This window comes from Amphiprion ocellaris, chromosome 5 (assembly GCF_022539595.1).
Source record: "Amphiprion ocellaris isolate individual 3 ecotype Okinawa chromosome 5, ASM2253959v1, whole genome shotgun sequence".
Classification (NCBI taxonomy): Eukaryota; Metazoa; Chordata; class Actinopteri; family Pomacentridae; genus Amphiprion; species Amphiprion ocellaris.
Genome location: NC_072770.1, coordinates 17,342,629 through 17,363,106, shown reverse-complemented (window position 1 = coordinate 17,363,106; position 20,478 = coordinate 17,342,629). Strand labels below are relative to the sequence as shown.

At 39.5% G+C, this 20,478-nt stretch overlaps 1 protein-coding gene across 4 annotated transcripts; it reads right to left on the bottom strand.

Annotated features, from left to right (window-relative positions):
• Nucleotides 1-771: 771 nt before the first annotated feature.
• LOC111572310 (6-phosphofructo-2-kinase/fructose-2,6-bisphosphatase 4) lies at nucleotides 772-17,452 on the bottom strand. Of its 4 annotated transcripts, none has more exons than XM_023275919.3 (14): nucleotides 17,244-17,452; nucleotides 10,423-10,539; nucleotides 10,159-10,255; nucleotides 9,998-10,064; nucleotides 9,823-9,897; nucleotides 9,680-9,736; nucleotides 9,467-9,588; nucleotides 7,733-7,940; nucleotides 7,481-7,627; nucleotides 7,149-7,253; nucleotides 6,302-6,431; nucleotides 4,852-4,914; nucleotides 4,670-4,734; nucleotides 772-1,713 (listed from the first exon to the last, which is right to left on the bottom strand). In XM_023275919.3, exons 1-14 carry the CDS (start codon nucleotides 17,290-17,292, stop codon nucleotides 1,654-1,656), a joined length of 1,362 nt encoding a protein of 453 aa, XP_023131687.1. In that variant the 5' UTR covers nucleotides 17,293-17,452; the 3' UTR covers nucleotides 772-1,653. The 4 variants fall into 4 exon arrangements, with proteins under 4 accessions (XP_023131687.1, XP_023131685.1, XP_023131686.1 ...); XM_023275917.3 differs by lacking the exon at nucleotides 17,244-17,452 and adding an exon at nucleotides 11,574-11,838; XM_023275918.3 differs by lacking the exon at nucleotides 772-1,713 and adding an exon at nucleotides 2,541-3,314.
• Nucleotides 17,453-20,478: the final 3,026 nt, after the last annotated feature.

The window sequence follows — 20,478 nt, the reverse complement described above, 5'->3', positions numbered from 1 at the left end:
GTTCATATTCGAAAACTGTCATTTATGGTTTGCTGCTCCTATAAATGGATCACTTCTGCTTCGAGGAAGTTGTCTTTAGTTAGCACTTTGGCCACATTTCACCGTACACACAGTAGCTGTGTTATTTCAGCTGGGAGGAAGGGGAAGTGCTGCAGACAGTAGGTTTTTGGAGCAGCGTTTGTTCTCATTTACATCTTTGTGATCCAAATTCTTTACCTTTAGAGAAGAACGTTCTATTTTATAGATATATATGCTATTTAAATTAACTTTTTTCTATTACTGTTACTGGCTGGATATGCCTCTACAGAAGAGGTAACAAATATAAAGGCCCAGACTCTTTTCTTCATCTACCATCAGCTTCTGATTGTGAGCAGTCAGTTAAAAGCATCACAGTGTCACTACATCCCATCAGCATCTTCCACAGATCACCAAAAAATATTAAAGCTTGAACAGTTAGTTGAGTTGATAGTTGCTTTTACATAAAATGCTTAACATTCTGTGGTTTAGCTTCTTAAATATGAATGTTTGCTGGTTTGTTGAGTCTCCTAACACAGTAAACCTTTGAGTTTTTAAACAAACAAAACTCTGTTTATCAATGTCAAAATTTGTCAATTTTTTTGGTGTTTTTCTGACATTTTATTAACCAAACAATTTACCAGTTTATTGAAGAAAATAATGGCACATTAGCTGATAGTGGAACTAAACCCATTACACAGAGTATACGATGACATAATCAAACGCATCAGAAAGTAGATCCCATTTAAAGACTGCTTGCTTTAGAAAAATACCGTGTTTATTATAGAGGAGCTGCTGGGCTGTACATTTTGAAGCCATGACCCACATCAACAACAACAACTGAGCAAATGTTGCGTGTTTTTTTTTTTTTTGCATTTCCATGCTCAGATATGTTCTTAACAAAAAGCTTTAAGTAGATTTAATTTAATCAAAGATGTGTGTAGAATCATCATTTAAATATTTCTTTCCATTTAGAAAAAACAGTAGATGTACTGTGCACCACATAGCTACAGAAATTCATTATTATTACCCAGTCGTATAAAATTTCAGTGACTCTTTGTACACCATAGAAAACCTAATAATAGTGACCCAGTCCGTTCACGTGTTCGTTGAACCAGCTCACACTTAAAACAGTACGCTTTGTTTTCTGAGTAGGTTTGTAACCCACAAATTGCACGTTCTCACTGAAGACACCTTCACATGAAACAATGATTGCACAATACAGCAACATGTCGCACCTGTAGCAGAAAATCACATTATTTGATGAAGTCACGTGATCAGTACTTCTAAACATACACCTTCAGTGTCAATTCTACAGTACTAACACCACACTGGATATAGTAATACAGGAGTCTGCCGTGTGCAAAGTGTGCACCCCTCTGTGCAAGAAAGATTAATAAATAACGTGGACCAGCTATGATCAGTACCAAAAACAGATGCCCAGACTGTCATGTGTTCTGGTTGAGCCCCTTTAAAATCCCTTAGATAAGACAAGAGGTGTGTTTGTGTGGCAGCAGAGGAGGAGGAGGAGGCACATCACCCCGATGGTCACCAGCGAGAGCAGACAGGAAAGGTCCGTCACAAGAGGAGGAGAGAGGAAGAGGTCCAACTTCAGCATCACTGGCTCCTACAGAGCCATCAGAGGTGAGGAGGGACGGTCTGCAGGGCGTCTTCAGTCGTACGGTGGATATTCACATTCTGGAAGGAGGAAGGTAACAGTGTGAGACGTCATTTTATAGGGAGTCAAAACACAGCGAGGCTTTACAACTGTGTATTTACCACATTAAAAACACCACAGATCACCGGTCCTCACTGTCAGCACACCATAATGTGTTTGAGTCTTGATCTCACAGTTTTAAGGTAAGTTTTCCAAGAAATCTGAAAAATTTACAGCCCCATCATCCAGACCCAGTGTGACCGGGTAGCAACCACGTTTCTCCACATGTGAAACTTAATATTTGCCACCAGATGTTGCTTAAAAAAAAAAAAGAAAAGCAGTCAGCCTATTAAGATCCACCTTTATGGCAGCATATGTGATCACCATGTACATAACACGAAGCCTTTGTAGCATTTTTTTTGTTCATTTTTAAAAATGTAATTTTTATTTCCAACAACATTTACACAAAGCGGCAGTATTACAACAAGCGCACACTGTGGAATTACTTTCACTCTGAGCAGACAGAAATCTGTGTACGGCACAGTGAGCGTTTTGTTCTGGCTGATGAATGGCAGCAGTTTTTGCTATTCACCCCAGGGGAGTCTTTGCATATGAATGAACGAGAGAAATCTCAGTCTTCAGTTTGCTCGGCCAAGAAAAGCAGAGACGGCACTGCACTGGACATTTGATCTACAGAAAGTGAAAATATGAAGGAAACGGCGAGTCTTGTCTGATTTCCGAGTAGCATCAGACATCCATCAGTTTCTTTACCTATTTTATGTTTTCCTAATGTTATTAAGCCGTCAAGCAGCTTTCAAGTCAAGCTTTTGAAAATGAAGCACAAAAAGAGCGTAGTAAGGATACGTGAAATGGTTCAGTGGAGTTTATTCAGAAACAGTAAACAGAAATACCTTCATCTTAATTCTTATTAGTGCTATGAATATACTTCACATAGTTTAACCCAGAATAACAACGGACTTCTGTATTTCCAGGATCTTCATTAAACAGTGCTAGACATCCTAAAAGAGCTTCTGAAGAAACTAAACAGTTTATTTTCTTGTGCAAAATACAGAAAATGCACAACGTTGTTCTTCCTGTTGTGCAGTGAAAGTAAGATTAGAGTTTCCTGACTTGTACCAACAAATATATGGAGTGATGAGACACTGGTTAAAGTTAAATCAGCTCAACAGAATCAATGAGAAAATGAACGACACGCAATCAATGCTTCAACAGAAAACGTGCTGGAGTTTGATGACTTCACAGTTGGGATCACAGCATCATTCAAAAAAAATAAAACACAGCTTCATCTGCTTTTCATTCATTCTCCAAAAATAGGAGATTGTGCACGACATAAGATCCGTGACAGGATTAATAATCGAAAATTAGAAACTGGATTCCAGTCAATTATCACCATCATCACGTCTTAAAATGTAAAGTGAAGGAAAAACTGAAGAAAAGACACAGTGGAGAGAGATTCAATCAAAAGATTTGGAAGGTACATTGTGCATCTGAAGGGTTCAGTGTGCATAATGAAGGGTGAGTGTGAGGGGTGGGGGAGTCAGGGGGTGAGGGGGGCACTGCCTCATTGGTGAGCTGGCACTGTTAGCAAAGCCTCCTCTGACATCCGCGACACGTCTACGTTCTGTTCGATAAAAAAAAAACACAGACAAAGAGGAGGACGAATCAAAACACAGGGGAGACATGAAATCCACTGCGCACAGACGAGGTGACAGACTTGGAAAAAAAGATCATTTAGTTTTTCACATGGTTGAGGGTTTTATCTTTATCAGCTGTATAAGTCAAGCAAAAATCAAACCACGCATGCATATTTCTGTTCTTGCTTTTCTAAGGTTATCTTTTTTAAAATGCATCAGACAAAACAACAAAAAAAATCCTACACTTGGGTTTTAATGGTAATAATCTACTAGAAACCGCAACAGTGAATAGAATACTTTCTGAGCCTTTAATTATAAACACAATAATCCTCTGATTTAAAAATGCATATTATCTTTTGAAATAAATCTCCATTTATTAGAGCCACAACCTTGAAAAACAGAAAGAATGAGCAGATATTTAGCTTTCTGATGCTCCTTGAACTAATCATGTGACGTGCCATTCTGTCAGAAAATTTAACCACCACTAAAAATCATACCATTTCATCAAAATGTTTTATTATATGGACATCACTTAAAAATTCTAATTAAAAAAAAAATAAGAAAATAAGGCGTTTGCTCTAACCACATTTTTTTTCAAAGAAAAAAAATCTGCATAACTCAGCACAACTATGACAGCAACTCAGCTACGACCAAGATTCACATAAAAAAATAAATAAATTCTGGGACTCTGGTTCAACTGCAGCTGTGTTTACACAGAGCAGACAGGACATGGAAACTAATTCTAAATGGAAGTATCTGTAGTATGTCGAGCCACAGTGTTTTCCTAGTATGTGTAAAACCTGTGAACATTTGGAAAATGTTGTACATGATGATTTTTGTACAGTATTTTGTTTGTTTTTCTACATTTATGGCATTACAATTTTGTCATACTACACAAAAGACATTTTCAGCTCTCTACTTCTAGCCATGGTGGTGTTTTTTCCATAGAGGTGCAGGACTTCATATAGCAGGAAGTACAAATGTAACAGAAACAAAAAACACCCAGAAATTGCCTGGGGTTCAGAAGGCTCACAGAACAGGAACATAGTTCACTCTGTGGCTTATTTACCTAAAGGGTGTGTGAGTAAAAAGCTGTAAGAGCATTAGCCATTGTTTCTGGTAACCTACAATCCACAATAATCTGGTGTAAATCCTGCTCTGCACTCATTATGAAAACACGGCCGTCAGAGCAAAGTGCAGAAAATAAATCTGTAATGTCTGCACACCATGATGTTCAGCATCTGAAACTATCAGACCAGCCTCTTTGCCAACCACATCACCTTGCAAAAAGTGGGTCAGTTGATGTTGTGTGTCTGCTTAGTGTGTGTGTTTTTATACCCACCTCGGGTCTTTCTCTGTGTGTGTTGACTGCATCCACATTTAGGCTGATGGACTCCACTTTACAGCCTAAGTGTACATACACAAGGTTTGTTTCATTAGCTCAGGTAGCAGGACAGTTTTATTATGTTTTGGAACACAAAGATGTATTTTGTGCATCTCAAGCTAATAGGAGAGCAGTCCTACCGTAGGCCACCGGTGTTAGCTTCAGCACAGTGTGCAGTGGGCACTTCAGATATGGCAGCTCCTCTGTATGGACAAAATATCAGTATATCTTATATGAAACTGCCAGAAGAAGCAGGAAACACCAATTTCTATACACTGTTCCTGAAGATTTCTACTATCTGTAATTTAGCCGTTATTGTTGTGTATTTTGCAGTCAGTACCATGTAAACTTCTGTCTAAAAACTACACTGTGTACTGTGTCATTTAAAAAAACTGAAATATGTAAAGTAAAATTAAATCTATTTTTCGGGGCCATAGTCTCCAATTCTGTCACGTGACCAAATTGTCATTGGTCGGATAATCTGTGGTTTTATTTTTGTAAGGAGAAAAGTGCCACATCAGCAGCCTTCCAGGATGAATTCATTATTTTTGGCAGCAGAAGAAACAGACTACTTGTGAATAGCCCCTCGTTGTCACAACCCTGAGCCGGCCCATCCATCACTTATTTACCATATACTGAACATTTATTCTGAGTCTTTTTCCAAATTACTTTACATTATGTCAAATAAGTCATCAGTGTGGCTGCATTTTGTTAAAATGGATAGACAGTGTTTCAAACAGCTCAACAATCAACATGGCGTATCACCTAAAAACAGCAGGCTAAGTTTTCTGCATTAATATATTAAATAGTTTTTGTGTTGGTAGTAGTACACATGCACACTAGCTCGACTCCTGCTGTTGTCATTCAAGTACAAAACAAGGCTAGCTGGCAAAGTGCTCTTAGTGATTAATTTAGTTATTCTAGAGATTTTTTCTTTGTGCCACCAGTTGATTGGTTAAACTGTAGGTACAGTCAACTAACATTTTCTCTGACTACAGCTCTTCTATTTTTGCTACAGTGCTCTGGTCTGCAACATAGAAATTGGGTCAGTCAGCCAGGAGTGTAGCACACATTTTCATTTTGGTTCTATAAAAGTATGTCAGTGCACAAAGCATTTTATTTAGTATTCTACCAGAACAAGGTGTGAAGACACTCAGTCCTGAATTAGGATGTGATCTCATGTTTCTGACATGGATAACGCATAAATATTGATCAGGGTGATCACCAGTGTACAGAGGTGACAACAGTTCATAGTCTGGTAGTGTGAAAATGTATTGAATATAATGATAAACGCACAATATGCTTCAGTTTCCAAACGCAGCCCATCAGTGATTCTTCTGGTCAACCAAGAATGTGTCAATGGTCAAAACTGAACATTGTACACGTTTTAATCGAAGTAAATGGGATTCTGAGACTATATGTGCCCAGCTGAGTGTACATGTCCCTATTATTTCTGGTCTGTGACTTGTAGCTTACATTAATAGTGAATCCCCTGTGAAGTTAGTGACTTTTTAAAATAATAAAAAATGTAATTCAGTGATATTCTCCAAAATTCTCTCCTCCCCCTTGAGGTTCAGGTAAAAGACGGACCTGCAGTCTTATCCAGAAAGTAGGCCAAGAGGCAGCGCATGACAGCCTGGTGGCAGATGACCAGCACGTTCTCCTGCCTTTCCAGCTCCATGATGACCGGCTCCAACCGCTGCACCAGGTCTTCATAGGACTGAGAACAACAAGACATTGAACAAAAATCAGATTAACGGAAAGCAGAACAATAAGAAATAGTAAATTCAAACTTTCACTGAATCCGTTTTCTTTACAGATGCTGCTCAGTAACAACTTGGAGATACATTGACATTTTAGCAAGTGGAAAAATTCACACTGGCTGTCTAGACAAACCCTGGCTTTAACAATACATCCTAAAGCGCTCCATCAGCACCGTCCACATGGGCAGCTAACTAATGCCTGTATCCATCTTCCTGTGTGAGATTAATGGAGGAGTAATGAGATGGACGAAAGGTGAGAACAGACCGGCGGGCATTCAGGCAGACAGTTAACGACCTGACCCCACATATTTGGCACACACTCGCTGTCACGGACAGTCACGGACCAATGTGAAGTCTTTGTTTACCGCAATCTAGTGTTTAACCAAATCTGTCCAAGAAGCTGCTCTCCCAAGCTTGAGGTTCATTAGCAGAGTGTAAGTGGCGAGTAGCCATCTGGATGTAGTTTAATAGTGTGTTTGTGCTTGTGTGCGTGAGTGGAATGAGAGAAAGAAAGCGTGTTAATATGCTCACAAAGGAGAATCAAATCTGCATCAGGAATTTTTTTAAATTCTGAGACACACTGCCCATAAATGGAAAAGTACTTTATGAATATTTAACCAGACAATACCTTAAAAAAAAAAAAAAAAAAAAAAAAAAAAAATGTAGCCACTGACCTCTCCTTTCGGGTACCGATAGCGATATTTGTCCTGGTCTCTTAAGGCAAACTCTAGAGGGTAGTGGTCCTGGATCTCTTCATACATCATCTCTTCACACACCCCCTAAAATGATAAAACACACACAGACACACACACACACACACACACACACACACACACACACACACACACACACACACACACACACACACACACACACACACACACACACACACACACACACACACACACAGACACACACAGACACACACACACAGGTCAAACGCTATGAACACTGCACAAAGAAGTAGTAAACTCAAGTGCTTGGAAGCAAAGAGAGCTCAACTTACAGCATCAATCTCGTTCAGGACCTTCCACTGTTCGTAAGGCACGCTGAGAGCCTCGGCGGTCTGGATGGTCCTCTTCATCTGACTGGTCCAAACCTTCAGGTCACTAATGCTCTGTGCCTGGATGAACTGACTCAGCTTCTTGGCAAACTGCACAGAGCGGATAAATGAGTGTTTAGTGGGTCATCTTGTCAGGAAAAAGGAAAAGGTAATCGTTCTGTTGGCACATCTCTTGTATCGTAATGTTTGTTGTACCTCTTTTCCCCTTGGTGTGAGGCCCGAGTCTCCCCCAATTCGACCCTTGACATTGAGCTCACTCTCTCCGTGGCGGCACAGGTAGATCGAGCGCGGCGTGATGTGGATGTTCATAAGGTAATAGACTATCCTGCTCTGGATGTGGTCCAACACCCTATTGACCAAGTACCGCTGACCCACATCCATGATTTTAATGTAGGAAAGATCCCTAAGAAGAGACAATTTATTAATGCCCTGATCCTTCCTCATACGTCAGAAAGAACAAGACGTTTAAAACATATAAGCATTATTGTATGGTATCCCAAGTATGGAAGCCAATATACAGTATCTCACAAAAGTCAGTACACCCTTTACATTTCTGCAAATATTTAGTTATATCTTTTCATGGGACAACACTGAAAAAATGACACGGTTCCAGTAATCCATGCCCTTAGTCTCCTTTACTTTAGCAAACTGTTTGCGGGCTTTCTTATGCATCATGTTTGGAAGAGGCTTCCTTCTGGGACGACAGCCATGCAGACCAATTTGATGCAGTGTGTGGCGTATGGTCTGAGCACTGTCAGGCTGACCCCCTCCACCCCATCAACCTCTGAAGCAATGCTGGCAGTACTCACACATCAAGACAACCTCTTGGATATGACGCTGAGCATGTGCACTCAACTTTTTTGGTCGACCAGGCGAGGCCTGTCCTGAGTGGAACCCGTCCTGTTAAACCGCTGTATGGTCTTGGCCACTGTGTTGCAGCTCAGTTTCAGGATGTTGGCAATTTCCTTATGGCCTAGGCCATCTATATGTAGAGCAACAATTCTTTTTTTCAGATCCTCAGAGAGTTCTTTATCATGAGGTGCCATGTTGAACCTCCAGTGCCCAGTATGAGAGACTGTGAGAGCGATAACACCAAACTTAATACACCTGCTCCCCATTCACATCTGAGACCTTGTAACACTAATGAGTCACATGACACCAGGGAGGGAAAATGGCTAATTGGGTCCAATTTGGACATTTTCACTTAGAGGTGTACTCACTTTTGTTGCCAGCAGTTTAGACATTAATGGCTGTGTATTGAGTTATTTTGAGGGGACACTAAATTTACACTGTCATACAAGCTGTACACCAACTAGTTTGCATTGTATCAAAGTGTCATTTCTTCAGTGTTGTCCAATGAAAATTTCTAATTAAATATTTTCAGAAATGTGAAGGGTGTATTGACTTTTGTGAGATACTCTATATCAGTTTGATGTAGCCTCCAGCCTCCACAGAGCGTGCACTTCTAGCTGAAGTAGGAGAAATATTGTGTTTAGCAATTACTGAAATTACAAATATTTGAATGTTCATAGATTCAACTCAATCGTTAATTTTTTTTGATGGACAAAATTATTATCTTTATGTGTTTTAAACTGTTTAAGAGAGGCTTGTTAAAAAATAACTCATCTGCAAACATGAGCAAAAACCAAAACAAACTCATTTCTACCCAGACTGACATGCGCTGTGATGCTAAGTGAAATAAACAGTAATTTTGGAACAATTTTCCTTCATCAATCATACAGCTGTGAGCATTTTTTATTCATACTTAGTGAGAGTTAATGCTGATTAGATTTTTCATGAAAGAATAAATTACTGCCAAATCTATTCAGGTTTAAGCGCCAGAATGTTCTTCTAAGCTGGTAAGGGCTGCATTTTTGCACAGCTGGAACATCAAATCTAACACCTCCTCCAGACCAGCTTCCACCTCACCTGTCCAGAACCTCATCCAGCGTCTCATAGGAGTTTTCATAACACTTGATCCTCTTCATGAAATCTTCCACTGCTTCTTCTGTGTTGCAGTTCGTGTAGTCGGGGCTGCCCAGCTTCACTTGCTAAACACAGCAACAGCAGAGGCGTCAGCACAACACGACCAGAGGCTTGCTTCTTATTTTGTGAAAAAATTAGACACACAAAGCCACTCACCACTATGTTCTCCTGTATGACATCTGGGTCTTCACACACAGACTCCACAAAGAACACCTGAGAGAAGATGGAAACAACATAGATTCAATATGGTCGTCAACAAAAGCAGCGTACTCACTTGGAACTGTGACCCAGCAAGTTACCTTGAAGCCATTCTGCTCTGCAAACTGGATGATAGTTTCCCTTCTTTCTCTGGTAGTGTTTGTGGCATCGAACACCTGTACAACACACACAGAGAATGACGTCGTCTCTAAACACTGCATTTTAAAAAAAGGTATAACTCATCACTGCCAACACACAATTTAACATTTGACCCACCGCAACTTGGCCTCCTTCCTCTGTGAGGTATTGTCGTACATCATTCAGAGCTGCTGAAGCACACTGCCTGCAAGGATCACAGATAAGCACAACCATAAATGCCACGTTGTCGGTAATTAAATAAATTACTCAGATAATCTGGTGCCCAAAGCCACTCTCACCTTCTGATCTTTAACCCCTCCTCGTTGTCCGGACGGAAGAATTCAAAGGACTTGTAGATCTTCACAAACTCTCTCCTGTACTGTCCAACATTGAACTCTGTGGAAAACAGTGGAGACAAATACCCTTCTTACAAAGACTTTAAATTTGCACACATCATACTAAATTAAAGGTTTCCTTTAACCGATGTTTCCACAGCTGTGCTTCTATTCATTAAGGTTTGTTAGAATCTGTTCACTGCAGATGACAACCCAGAGAAGCAGTACCTCTGGTGGGCACTCCGATCCAGTTGAGATAGCGGGTCAGCTTCTTGGAGATATAGGTCTTTCCTCTGGCAGGAAGGCCCACAGTCACAATCAGAGTGGGACAGTTGGTCATACATACTGTAGTGAAACACAAACAAGGGGGATGTAAAATTGATTTAATTGTCAAATTTGTAATTGCTCAGTCAGTCTTACTAGTTTACCTAAGGTTCTGTTCAACAGCTGTCTGAATGAATACAACCTTACATAATAAAAACATATAAAGATTTAATATTAACTTTAATGTGACCTTATCAGCAATGATTTCATTATAATCTTGTACAATCTGTCATAAAGTTAAGGTCACGTCACTCCACCCTGAGAATGTTAAAGCGTGGCAGAGAAGCAGAGGTCACAGTGGTCCAACGTGTTGTGAAACACTGCACTTTCGTCCCCAAGACATCTGGAGAAAGCAAACAGGCTGTTTCCACACCGAGCCGCTGTGTGCACAGATGACTGGGTCAGGGAGCATGACAGCTGTCCTGTGTGCTGCTTCATGCATTGGGTTTTAAGATACTGAGCATTATGCGGCAATTTTCACACACTAGCTAACTGAAATCTGAATATTACTGTTTTGCACCCAAGTGTGCCACTCCATCCAAAACACACGATTTTAACAACTCTACTGACTGAGTCACGCCATAGTGAGGAGCCACTGTCTATGCAGCAGATAAAAATACAGCAGCAAATCACTCACATGACTGCATGGATACAATTCCTGTTTTCCAACAACTAGAGCTTGACTTGGCACAAAGTGACAATGAGATGGGACATCATCCCTAGTGCCAGTCTTTTCTCCTCGATGCGAGCTGCTGCCTTGAGTGGCAATCGTGTGAATCCTTACATAACCGTGAGAGGCGGACGGCAGCAGGAGCAAGACATGAGGAGAACCCGGTGAACTGTGGTGGTTGCGTTGGTGACTGTGGTAACGCTAGCTGGTGCTTCAAAACACAATGATGCTAACGGAGCGGCGCATCAAGCTAGCGGCATTTATTCCGGTACACACGATGGCACCAACTAATAAAAAACTATCCAGAATTCAAAATATCTACGTATGAAAGCGCTAAACAAGGATGCTAGTGAACCTGTCGCCACGTCGTCGTCGTCATACGCACCCTTTCTCTGGGAAATGTGTTTTTCGGGCAGGCCATTTTTACACGGCATCCAGATCTTCTTCAGGGGGTTCTGGGTGAGTTCCCGCGGATTCGACGGTGCTTTGTCCTCCATTCCGTCTTGTGGTGAGGCGGAAGCGGCCGCAGCGGGAACACGGGGTTTTTTCCCGTGATGCTGCTCCGAAGGTGACCGGTGTTTCATCGGCTCTGCGGGGATGGAGACTCTCCCGGTGCCTTTTCTCTCTCTCTCGCTCTGTGCCGCCGTCACGTGCCCTCAGCTCTGTCCGCACAACTGGAGCCAACGGTCGGCCGTAATAACCGCAGCGGGGCGCAACGTGTTTCCTGCTCTACCGTAAGTACTTGTCTAGTGCGCATCCACAACACAGAGCGGCATGGAATTTCACCTATCACAGCAGTATGGTGGTTAAAGATAAACTGATTATCGATAAAACAGATAAAACTCTTGTTGTTATGCATTGTACATTTTCCTTGTTCACCGCCTTGTTTTTATATATATTTATGTCCAGTCTGTTATTTGTGTGTAAGGAGAGAAGTCATGTACAGTTGTATTATACACTGTATAATAACAATAAAACTGAAAAAACTGACCAATCTCAGTCCCACATAAACAGGAGAATGTCCTAATTTAATCGCTCCTATTTCTATTTTACATATTCAGTTGTAGTCACCCTTATTAATGAAGAAGCCTAGTTATGAATGACAGGATCTCTGCTATCACATGCCTGTAAAACATTACATGTAATGTATATCAGTCTCAGATATCGGTCATCGGCCTTTCTTGAGAACCAATAATCAGCAAAGGTATCGACCCTGGAAAACCTCTATTGGTCGATTCCTAATAGTAGCATTCTTAGATTGATTAAAACTGTGCCAAATGCTGGAGAACATTACATTTCATTCTTTCTTATTATGTACAAATAATTTTTTACATTACCGTTAACGCCACTGGTCACTTACACTTTTATTATTTTTGCACTACTTGCACCATTTTTGCTGCTGCATATTTCAGATTTAGATTCAGATTCAGATTCAGAAAACTTTATATGTCCCCAGGGGCATGTAGAGCAGGTAGTGCAACAATGACATAATATTTAAGAAATAGGGATTAATATATATACAAATCATAGCAAGTAATATAGGAATAAAAATAAAAAAGAGAGAAATGAGACAAAAAACACAGCTTGGTAACATATTAGTGCAAATATGTCATAGTAGTGCAAATACGAATGAAAAGTAGATGCAATCTGGCAATGAGGTAGATACAAGAATATATCATGTAGATATAAATTGTAGCGTGCAAAATGGCATAGGTCACATTTTGACATACTTCTATTTTAATATATACTTTTATATTCAACACTTACTTTTTATATCCTAAATTTCATTCTGTGTGCACTTGTTCTGTTCTGGATGACAATAAAGTCTGTCTAAGTCTAAGCAGTTGAGCTATTTCAATTGGCTTTTTTCAAAATATACATGTTGACAGGTCACAGCAGGTTAAAGCAGGTGCAATAGTAGTAACAGCTGCATGGAAACAGCTGCTCCTTACAATTAAAATCAGAAATACTTTATTGATCCCCAAGGGGAAATTGTTTAGTCTACAGTTGCTCCCATTCAAAGTCTTGGAAATGTAAGCAGTACAAAAATTATATAGATAAACAAAAGTAGCTAAATATGTCCTAAGAAATATAAACATAAGTAGAAAATGTATTAGCATAAAATGTTAAGTGTGCATTGTTCTAAGAAAAATAAAGTGTCTAGTGTAATAAATAGTAATGGAGTTATATTTGTGTTGTTGCACAGACGTAGTTATTGCACATTACTCAATGCCAACTCAAGAAGTGAAATGAAAAAATTGTTATTCGCTATTAACTCAGAGTGTCTGACACTTTCTCAACTTTCTTGATGAGCAATAACATTATATTAACACTAGTTTTTTTTTTTTTGTGGTTGACTGTAAGTGTTGCTTAAGGCTTGACGCTAGTTCAAGTTTGCCTGACTCACAGGAATGCGTTTGCAAAAGGTAAAGTCTGAGCTAACCGGTGAGTGTTAGGCACTTCAGCAACAGGAAGGAAGGCATAAGTGTAAATAACAAGAATGATGGCTGAACACTATTTAGTTGCCTTCTGTTTATCAGGCTCAGAAACTAGACTGAAGCCTTTGTTAATGATTATCAGTGCTTTTTTTCTGCAATGACTAGTCAAACCAGGGTGAGAACTGCAGAGGAAGCAGGTTGACTTTGATAAGAAATCCCTGAACACATGATCTGTGAAATTTTGTGACTCTCTATTTGCAGTACACCCTGTGATGCATTTTTATTTTTCAGTATTTTCACAACCATGAATCATGTGTAAAGATTAGGCTGTTACTGATGTTTGATTCAAGCATGAGGGTGATTAATCACTGAGGACCGGAAAAAGACAGCTGCAGCTACTTTTCTCACCTGTTTTCTCTATTCTTCATATTCTCATTAAGAGGCATGATGAATAAAATTCAATACTGAATTGAATAAAAGCCAAATCCTGTGCAGTCAAGTTCAGTTTCTGACCATGAAAAATGAAAAATTAATAGTATAGTTCACACACTGAGAAACTATTTGCTGTAAAATTGTAATCATTAAGTTTAATTATCTGCTGTTTTGTTAAGAATTTAAAGGGAATACCAACATATATTGTGTGGTGGTAATAAGTGTTAACTTTTTCTTATGCTGACTCTTCACTCGTTAGCCCACAATGTCCATAAGATGGCAGCATTACTCTCTAAATCTGTATGTGTGTTTGAAGCAGGCTTGCAAACTATCGGCATATTAAACCCCGGAAACTAAACTCATCAGGCCTTTAATAAATTGCATTTCCTATGACTGTAATGGTTATAGTCATATTTTGCTGTTAGTAAGGGGTCAGAGCTCATTTGTTTGTTTATGAGGTGTTTATAATATTTTGTCCACCTCAGCTGAACAGGACACCTTTTGCTATAATGCAGTCAAGTACAACACAGATGAGCACAGAGATAAATCCATAAAAGACCAAGACTTTGTGAGCAACAACTAAACAAGCTTTACAAGCTTTTGCAGAGTTGTGCTACTGGACTAAATTAAAGCACACAGGTACACTTAATGGAGAAAGGTTTTCAGGTTAGTAGGCCTATCTGTTCATCTGTTTATTATGTGGTGTACTGATTATTTTAAGCTTAGAGACAGTCTTGATGCTGGAGCAACAGGGCCTGTGACCTAAATATGGCAGAGATGGAGGCTTTCTAATTAAATGGCTCCTACGCTCTCTCAAATTCCCTGACTGCTCGTAGACGATAATATATGTCAGGTTCATCAGGTCCACAAAGAAATGGCACAGTAACTCATGCTAAGAATACATTTTTAGAGTTTCAGCTGGGCAAAGTAAACACGATGTAGAATTTTGCTTGTAGCACACAAACTGAGGCACACCCGCTGGATAAAAGTTGGTTGGGCAATGTTTATTGTGGGAGGCCTATTGAAAGTCTATGCACAGAGTCTGTACTGCTTATGTGGTTACACTTACAGACAGAGCTTCAGATCTATTTTGTAGTTTAAAAAAGTACCCTTTTGTATCATATTTAAGTTCAATTTTGAAGTATTTGAACTTAACTTGAGTATTTCCATTTTATGCCACCTTCTTCTTCCACTCCACTACATTATAAAGGGAAATATTGTACTCTCTACTCCACAACATTTATCAGACAGCTTTACTTACTTTTAGGTTAAAGATTAAACACAATGGATAAGATCTCAAGCTTTTTAGAAAACATTGTATTGTTATAGTTCAACTAGTTCCAACAGTAACAAGCTGCTGACACACTGATGCTTCAATATTAACAATCTAGGGAGCTCATATATAATATAGAAGGACCAAACCAGTACTTTACTTACTTCAACTACATTTTGCTGCTTATGTAGCATGCTTTTGCTTATGGGACATTTTTAAATGAGATCGGATTGGAAAATTTGATAATTGGAATTAGTGACACTAATAAACAGAGCAGACTCAGTAGTCCAAAATGCAATTTCACTGCATTAATGTGCAAAACAACACAGGGTGGACTGTTAAAGATTAAACCAGCAGTTTGCAACCTTTTTGGCTTCTTCCAAAAAGCAGTGTGTAGTCAGTCACATTTCAGATGTCTGAGTTGTTAACAGCTCCACTATTTAAGTTCTCTTCATAGAGTAAAATATGAATATAATCCCTCCAAACTCCTTGCATGGTTTAATTATAATAAACATTCAAATGATCCAATGTCTTACTGACAATTAGAGAAAAATTACAACAGATATGTGTATCAGAGCTTTTTTTTCTCTTTCCCTTTTCAACAATCGTGTTTGGAGTCCTCAGATTTTTCTTCTATCCCTGTAGGGAAACCTGTATATGGGTTGTTCTGCCTCAATTCATCTAATGCCAGTCACAGGGAATAAATAAAGGTTTTATAGCTGGTGGAATATCGAACTATAGGAAAACATGGACATTATCTGACCAATCACACAACTGATTTGTAGTATTCTGTCAAAGCACGGTTGTACCACGGAATACCATATATCCATATCATCAAACCTTCAAAATTTCAGGACTCTACCTACATTATTTCTGAAGCTATGCCACTTCAAACATTGCTCCACAGATTTGACGCAAAGAAAAGGTGCAAAAATTTGCACGACCCCAGTCCCCTCTAAGAATATCTGATAACCCCAGAGTTTACACGGGGGAATAGAGTTAATCCACATCAATCAATAGTCAACACTTTTTAAAAAATCAAATTGAAGATGTTTACGTGTGAACTCGCAATTGAAGTGGAGTGATCCATGTAAAATAGTTCAAACTGGCTCCACTATTAATAATGTAATGATGTCATATATAATAATATATCAGTCAGAGGGACTCAAACAGCATTTTTACTTGACTGCTTTCCTTTAGATGCTGGACTTTTACTTGTAATAGAGTATTTTCACATTGCTGCATTGCTTCAGTAAAGGATCGTAATGTTTCCCCCACTTTTGCTGCTTTACATGAAAAAAGTCAGAAATTTTCCAAGGAGGTTAAATGAGGACTCTTACACACTGCACAAGCACAACATGAACAGGAAGCAGATCTGAGCTCCTCCTCCTCCTCTTTCTCCCAGCAGCTCTGATTGCAGCCTGAACTACAGCAGAGACAAGTCATTTCCCAATATAGCACCCTATGTTAACGTTACACTGGGCAGTAAATCAGCCCGCTGGGGGATCGTCCGTTTAATTTAATGTCATTCATTGCATCCACAAGCGCACAACAACCATAAAACTACCTGCAACATCACTGGATGGGAAACTACAGTAACAGCAGCCCCGATGATACACAGCAAACATCTGATTGTTGCTTATTCTAAATATAAATCCAGCAAAAGCATCCTAAAATCACCCCCCTGCCTCTTCCTCATCCTCTGTTAGAATAATGTGCAGCTGCTGAGTGTGAAGCGCCTCTTCTTGTTATGTAGGGTAAAGGTCTCAGCGCAGCCACAAGCACGTCGACTCTTGTTTACGTCTTAGAGAGCTGCTCGACGTGCCCCCTTTTCTCTCTCACACACACACACACCCTCGGATTAAAGCTGCACGATCCACAAAGTGTCCCCCGAGCACACCGATCGTCTTACCCGCTCGGTCCTGGTTCTGCTTGGCCCGGCTGGAGCAGCCTCTCATCATGGGCGTCTGTCTGATGGAGCGCAGTTTCGAGGCGGACGGTGTGTACGTGCGTCCAGCAGCAGCCTGCACTGATGCTCTGAGAACACACTCCCACTGAGTGTGTGTGTGTGTGTGTGTGTGTGTGTGTGTGTGTGTGTGTGTGTGTGTGTGTGTGTGGTGGTGGTGGGGGGGACCTGGAGTCTGGAGGAAGGCTTTAGGAAAAAAATGGATGCAGTCAAGTAGCAGCCTACCTGTCCTCTGCACCCCCCTACACCCCACCCACCTGTTTTTTGACAGCTTCCCCCCACCAGCCTCCCACTGGGCTGGACTTCAGGATACTGTACACACGCTAAAATACACATGCGTTTCACAATTCATAGCCATTTCTTTATAATGTCACAAATATTCAGTCTTGAAATCTGGCATTTGCTGTAACGTCTGCACGTATCTTCTAGGATACTCTTTAAATGATGCAAAAAAAATATGACACAAACCTTATTGGAAATGTCACTTATTTACACGAAATGCAGTAATCTGGATCTTTACAGGCATTAAAACAGGAAGAGTTAAGAAGTTTGCCAGGAACAGTCCAACTGGCCAAACTTGTTTTTCTGTACTGACTATAAGTAGTAGTCACCACACTTTGGAATTTTTAATAAGTTATTTAGTATCACAGACTTTGCATGTGGTTTTATTTGAATTAATGCTCAAATGAGCCAATATCGCGATGAAATCAAAGATTAGACAAAAAAGTCCCAAAAGGTTTTTTTTTTCTTCTTTCTTCTATCATTAATCATGTGAGCAGCCCTCAGATAAATCTGGAGTCACTGTTTACAAAACTGTGTATAAAGTAGCTCAAACAATTCCAGCACTAACAGGCTGCTGACACACTGATGCTTCACTGTTGTTAATGTAATGATCTCATTTATAATAATATAATACTTTAATTACATTTTGCTGCAAGTGTTTCTTGCTTTCACTTAAGTTGGGGTTTTCATGCATAACTTCTGCTTGTTATGGGGCATTTTTAAATTAGATTGGACAATTAGATAATTAGGATTTGTGACACTGATAAACAGCAGAGAGTCAGTAACATCAATCTGAAAGCAAGGCTCAATAAATTCACTCACTGTAACTATTTAAAATTTGAATTTCACTGCATAAATGTGCATGCTTTTACTATTATATACCTGAGAGTCTGTTTAAGGCCTTACACTTTTTAATCTTTTCGTGCTGCCACTTACCAGGAAGTACTGCATCAGTTTCCATAGTTATGCTGATGACACACAGTTATTCATTGCTGTGTTTCCTGGTGACCAGGAGTCAATGTCCTTTTTAAATTTTACACATTAAGTTATGGAAAGTTGAGAATTTTCTGCTCAATCAGGACAAAACTGAAGTTGTAGTGACTGGTACTGAATCTCACAAAAAGAAACTCCAAGTGAATCCACAATAACTAACATTTAATCCATGTGGAGTGAAAAAAAATTCAGTTTTGCACTTCACACTATAGAATTATAGCTACAAATGCATTTTATCATTTAAAGAACATTCCCAAAGTGCGCCATTTTGTCACCAGTACAAAGACACTACTGCACATTGTAACTACCTGCAGGATTGACTATTGTAATGCTGTCTGGTCTCCTGTAGAAGAATATATCTCAAGTCAGAATGTGTTGAAGAAGACCAGGAGAACATACATTACAATACAGTACAGAACAAAAACCACAATGAGCCTTTTTGTTGTTGTTGATATTATGATCCACATGTCTGGAACAGGATCCCGAAGACATCGGAGAACGTTAATATTTTCACACACAAACTTAATAACTACCTCTTTAATCTGGCTTTTAATGGATTATTTCTATAATTGATATTACTTTATACATTTGAGCCTTTTTATCTGCCATTTAACATTTCTTTTAAATGCTGTTCTGTTATTCAGAATTAATGTCTTATACTGCTTTTGATATTTCTTTATTACATTTTTTTTTTTAAACAACAATGTTTCTTCAGATCTTTAGTCTGTGCTCAGGTTGAGTTCTTCATTTATGAAGGGATTTGGATGATTTATATTCTGTTTTAAGAGTGTTATTCTAATAAAGTCTGGTTGATTGATTGAATGATTGATAGATAAACAGTGATGGAGGCAGGCAGATTCTGTGAGAAGATTTCCATGGTTCTAGGGAAAGAAACTTTCATTTTTGTACTTCTTTTTTTTAAATTTTCAGGTATTACCAGTGTCAAAACCCCCCAACACTGTCCAAATCTGTAACACAAAAGCATAAAAAAATAAAGATGGAGACAAAGTACATGCATGAATTAAGTAATACGTTTATCACTGATTATCATACAATGCTATGACGTTGAGTAAACTTGGTCGGCCAGAGGAGACACTGACATGCAGTGAGCTGCAGCACTGAGACCCTCTGGAGATAAAATAAGCATCATGTGACCTGCCTGTGAGGACCTGAGGCTATTTCAGTGGCAGTAATGGCACCCTTGCTCGCAGCCTGTGATAATAATGACACAGACTGTCGAGCAAAGCCTGCAAATGCACATCTGTGGATGAATGCAGCCTCACCTACAAACACATTAAAGACTGCGGGAAGGAAGACATCGGCCCAGATCTAAACAAGACAATGACAATGAAACTTATGGAAAAGGAAACGGGAGCAAGTATGTCACTGCATGAGAGAAAGGGGGGAGACACAGTGGAAGGTCATAATGCTCTCCTCTGACCTTTAATACATTCCTCCCTAAAGGCCAAAGTGATCAAACCCACCCACCTCACCCATAGCTTCAGGCCTTATGTGTAACAAAGTAGTCAGATCTGTGCTTTATCACCGAACCTGACTCGAGATAAAACTTTTATTCTGCGCAGCATAAATGTAAATAACACCCAAATTCATCAGGACATTTCATATACGGATGCAACTTTTATTTTTTTTATATTTAAGGAGATACATGTGTTAATGAGGAGATACTGCATTTGATTATAGCTTATTAACAGTAGCCTTAATGAATCAATCAAAGGCATTGTTTCTGCTCCCTGTTGCACAGGCTGGGAATTGAAATGCAGCTTTACAAGACAAGAATAAAGCAACAGTTTAGGAATCCACCTCTAAAAGCAGCATATCCCACCACCTCCAGTGAATGATTGATGACATGACATGTGTTGGGTTCAGGTGTGCTTATTATGATGTC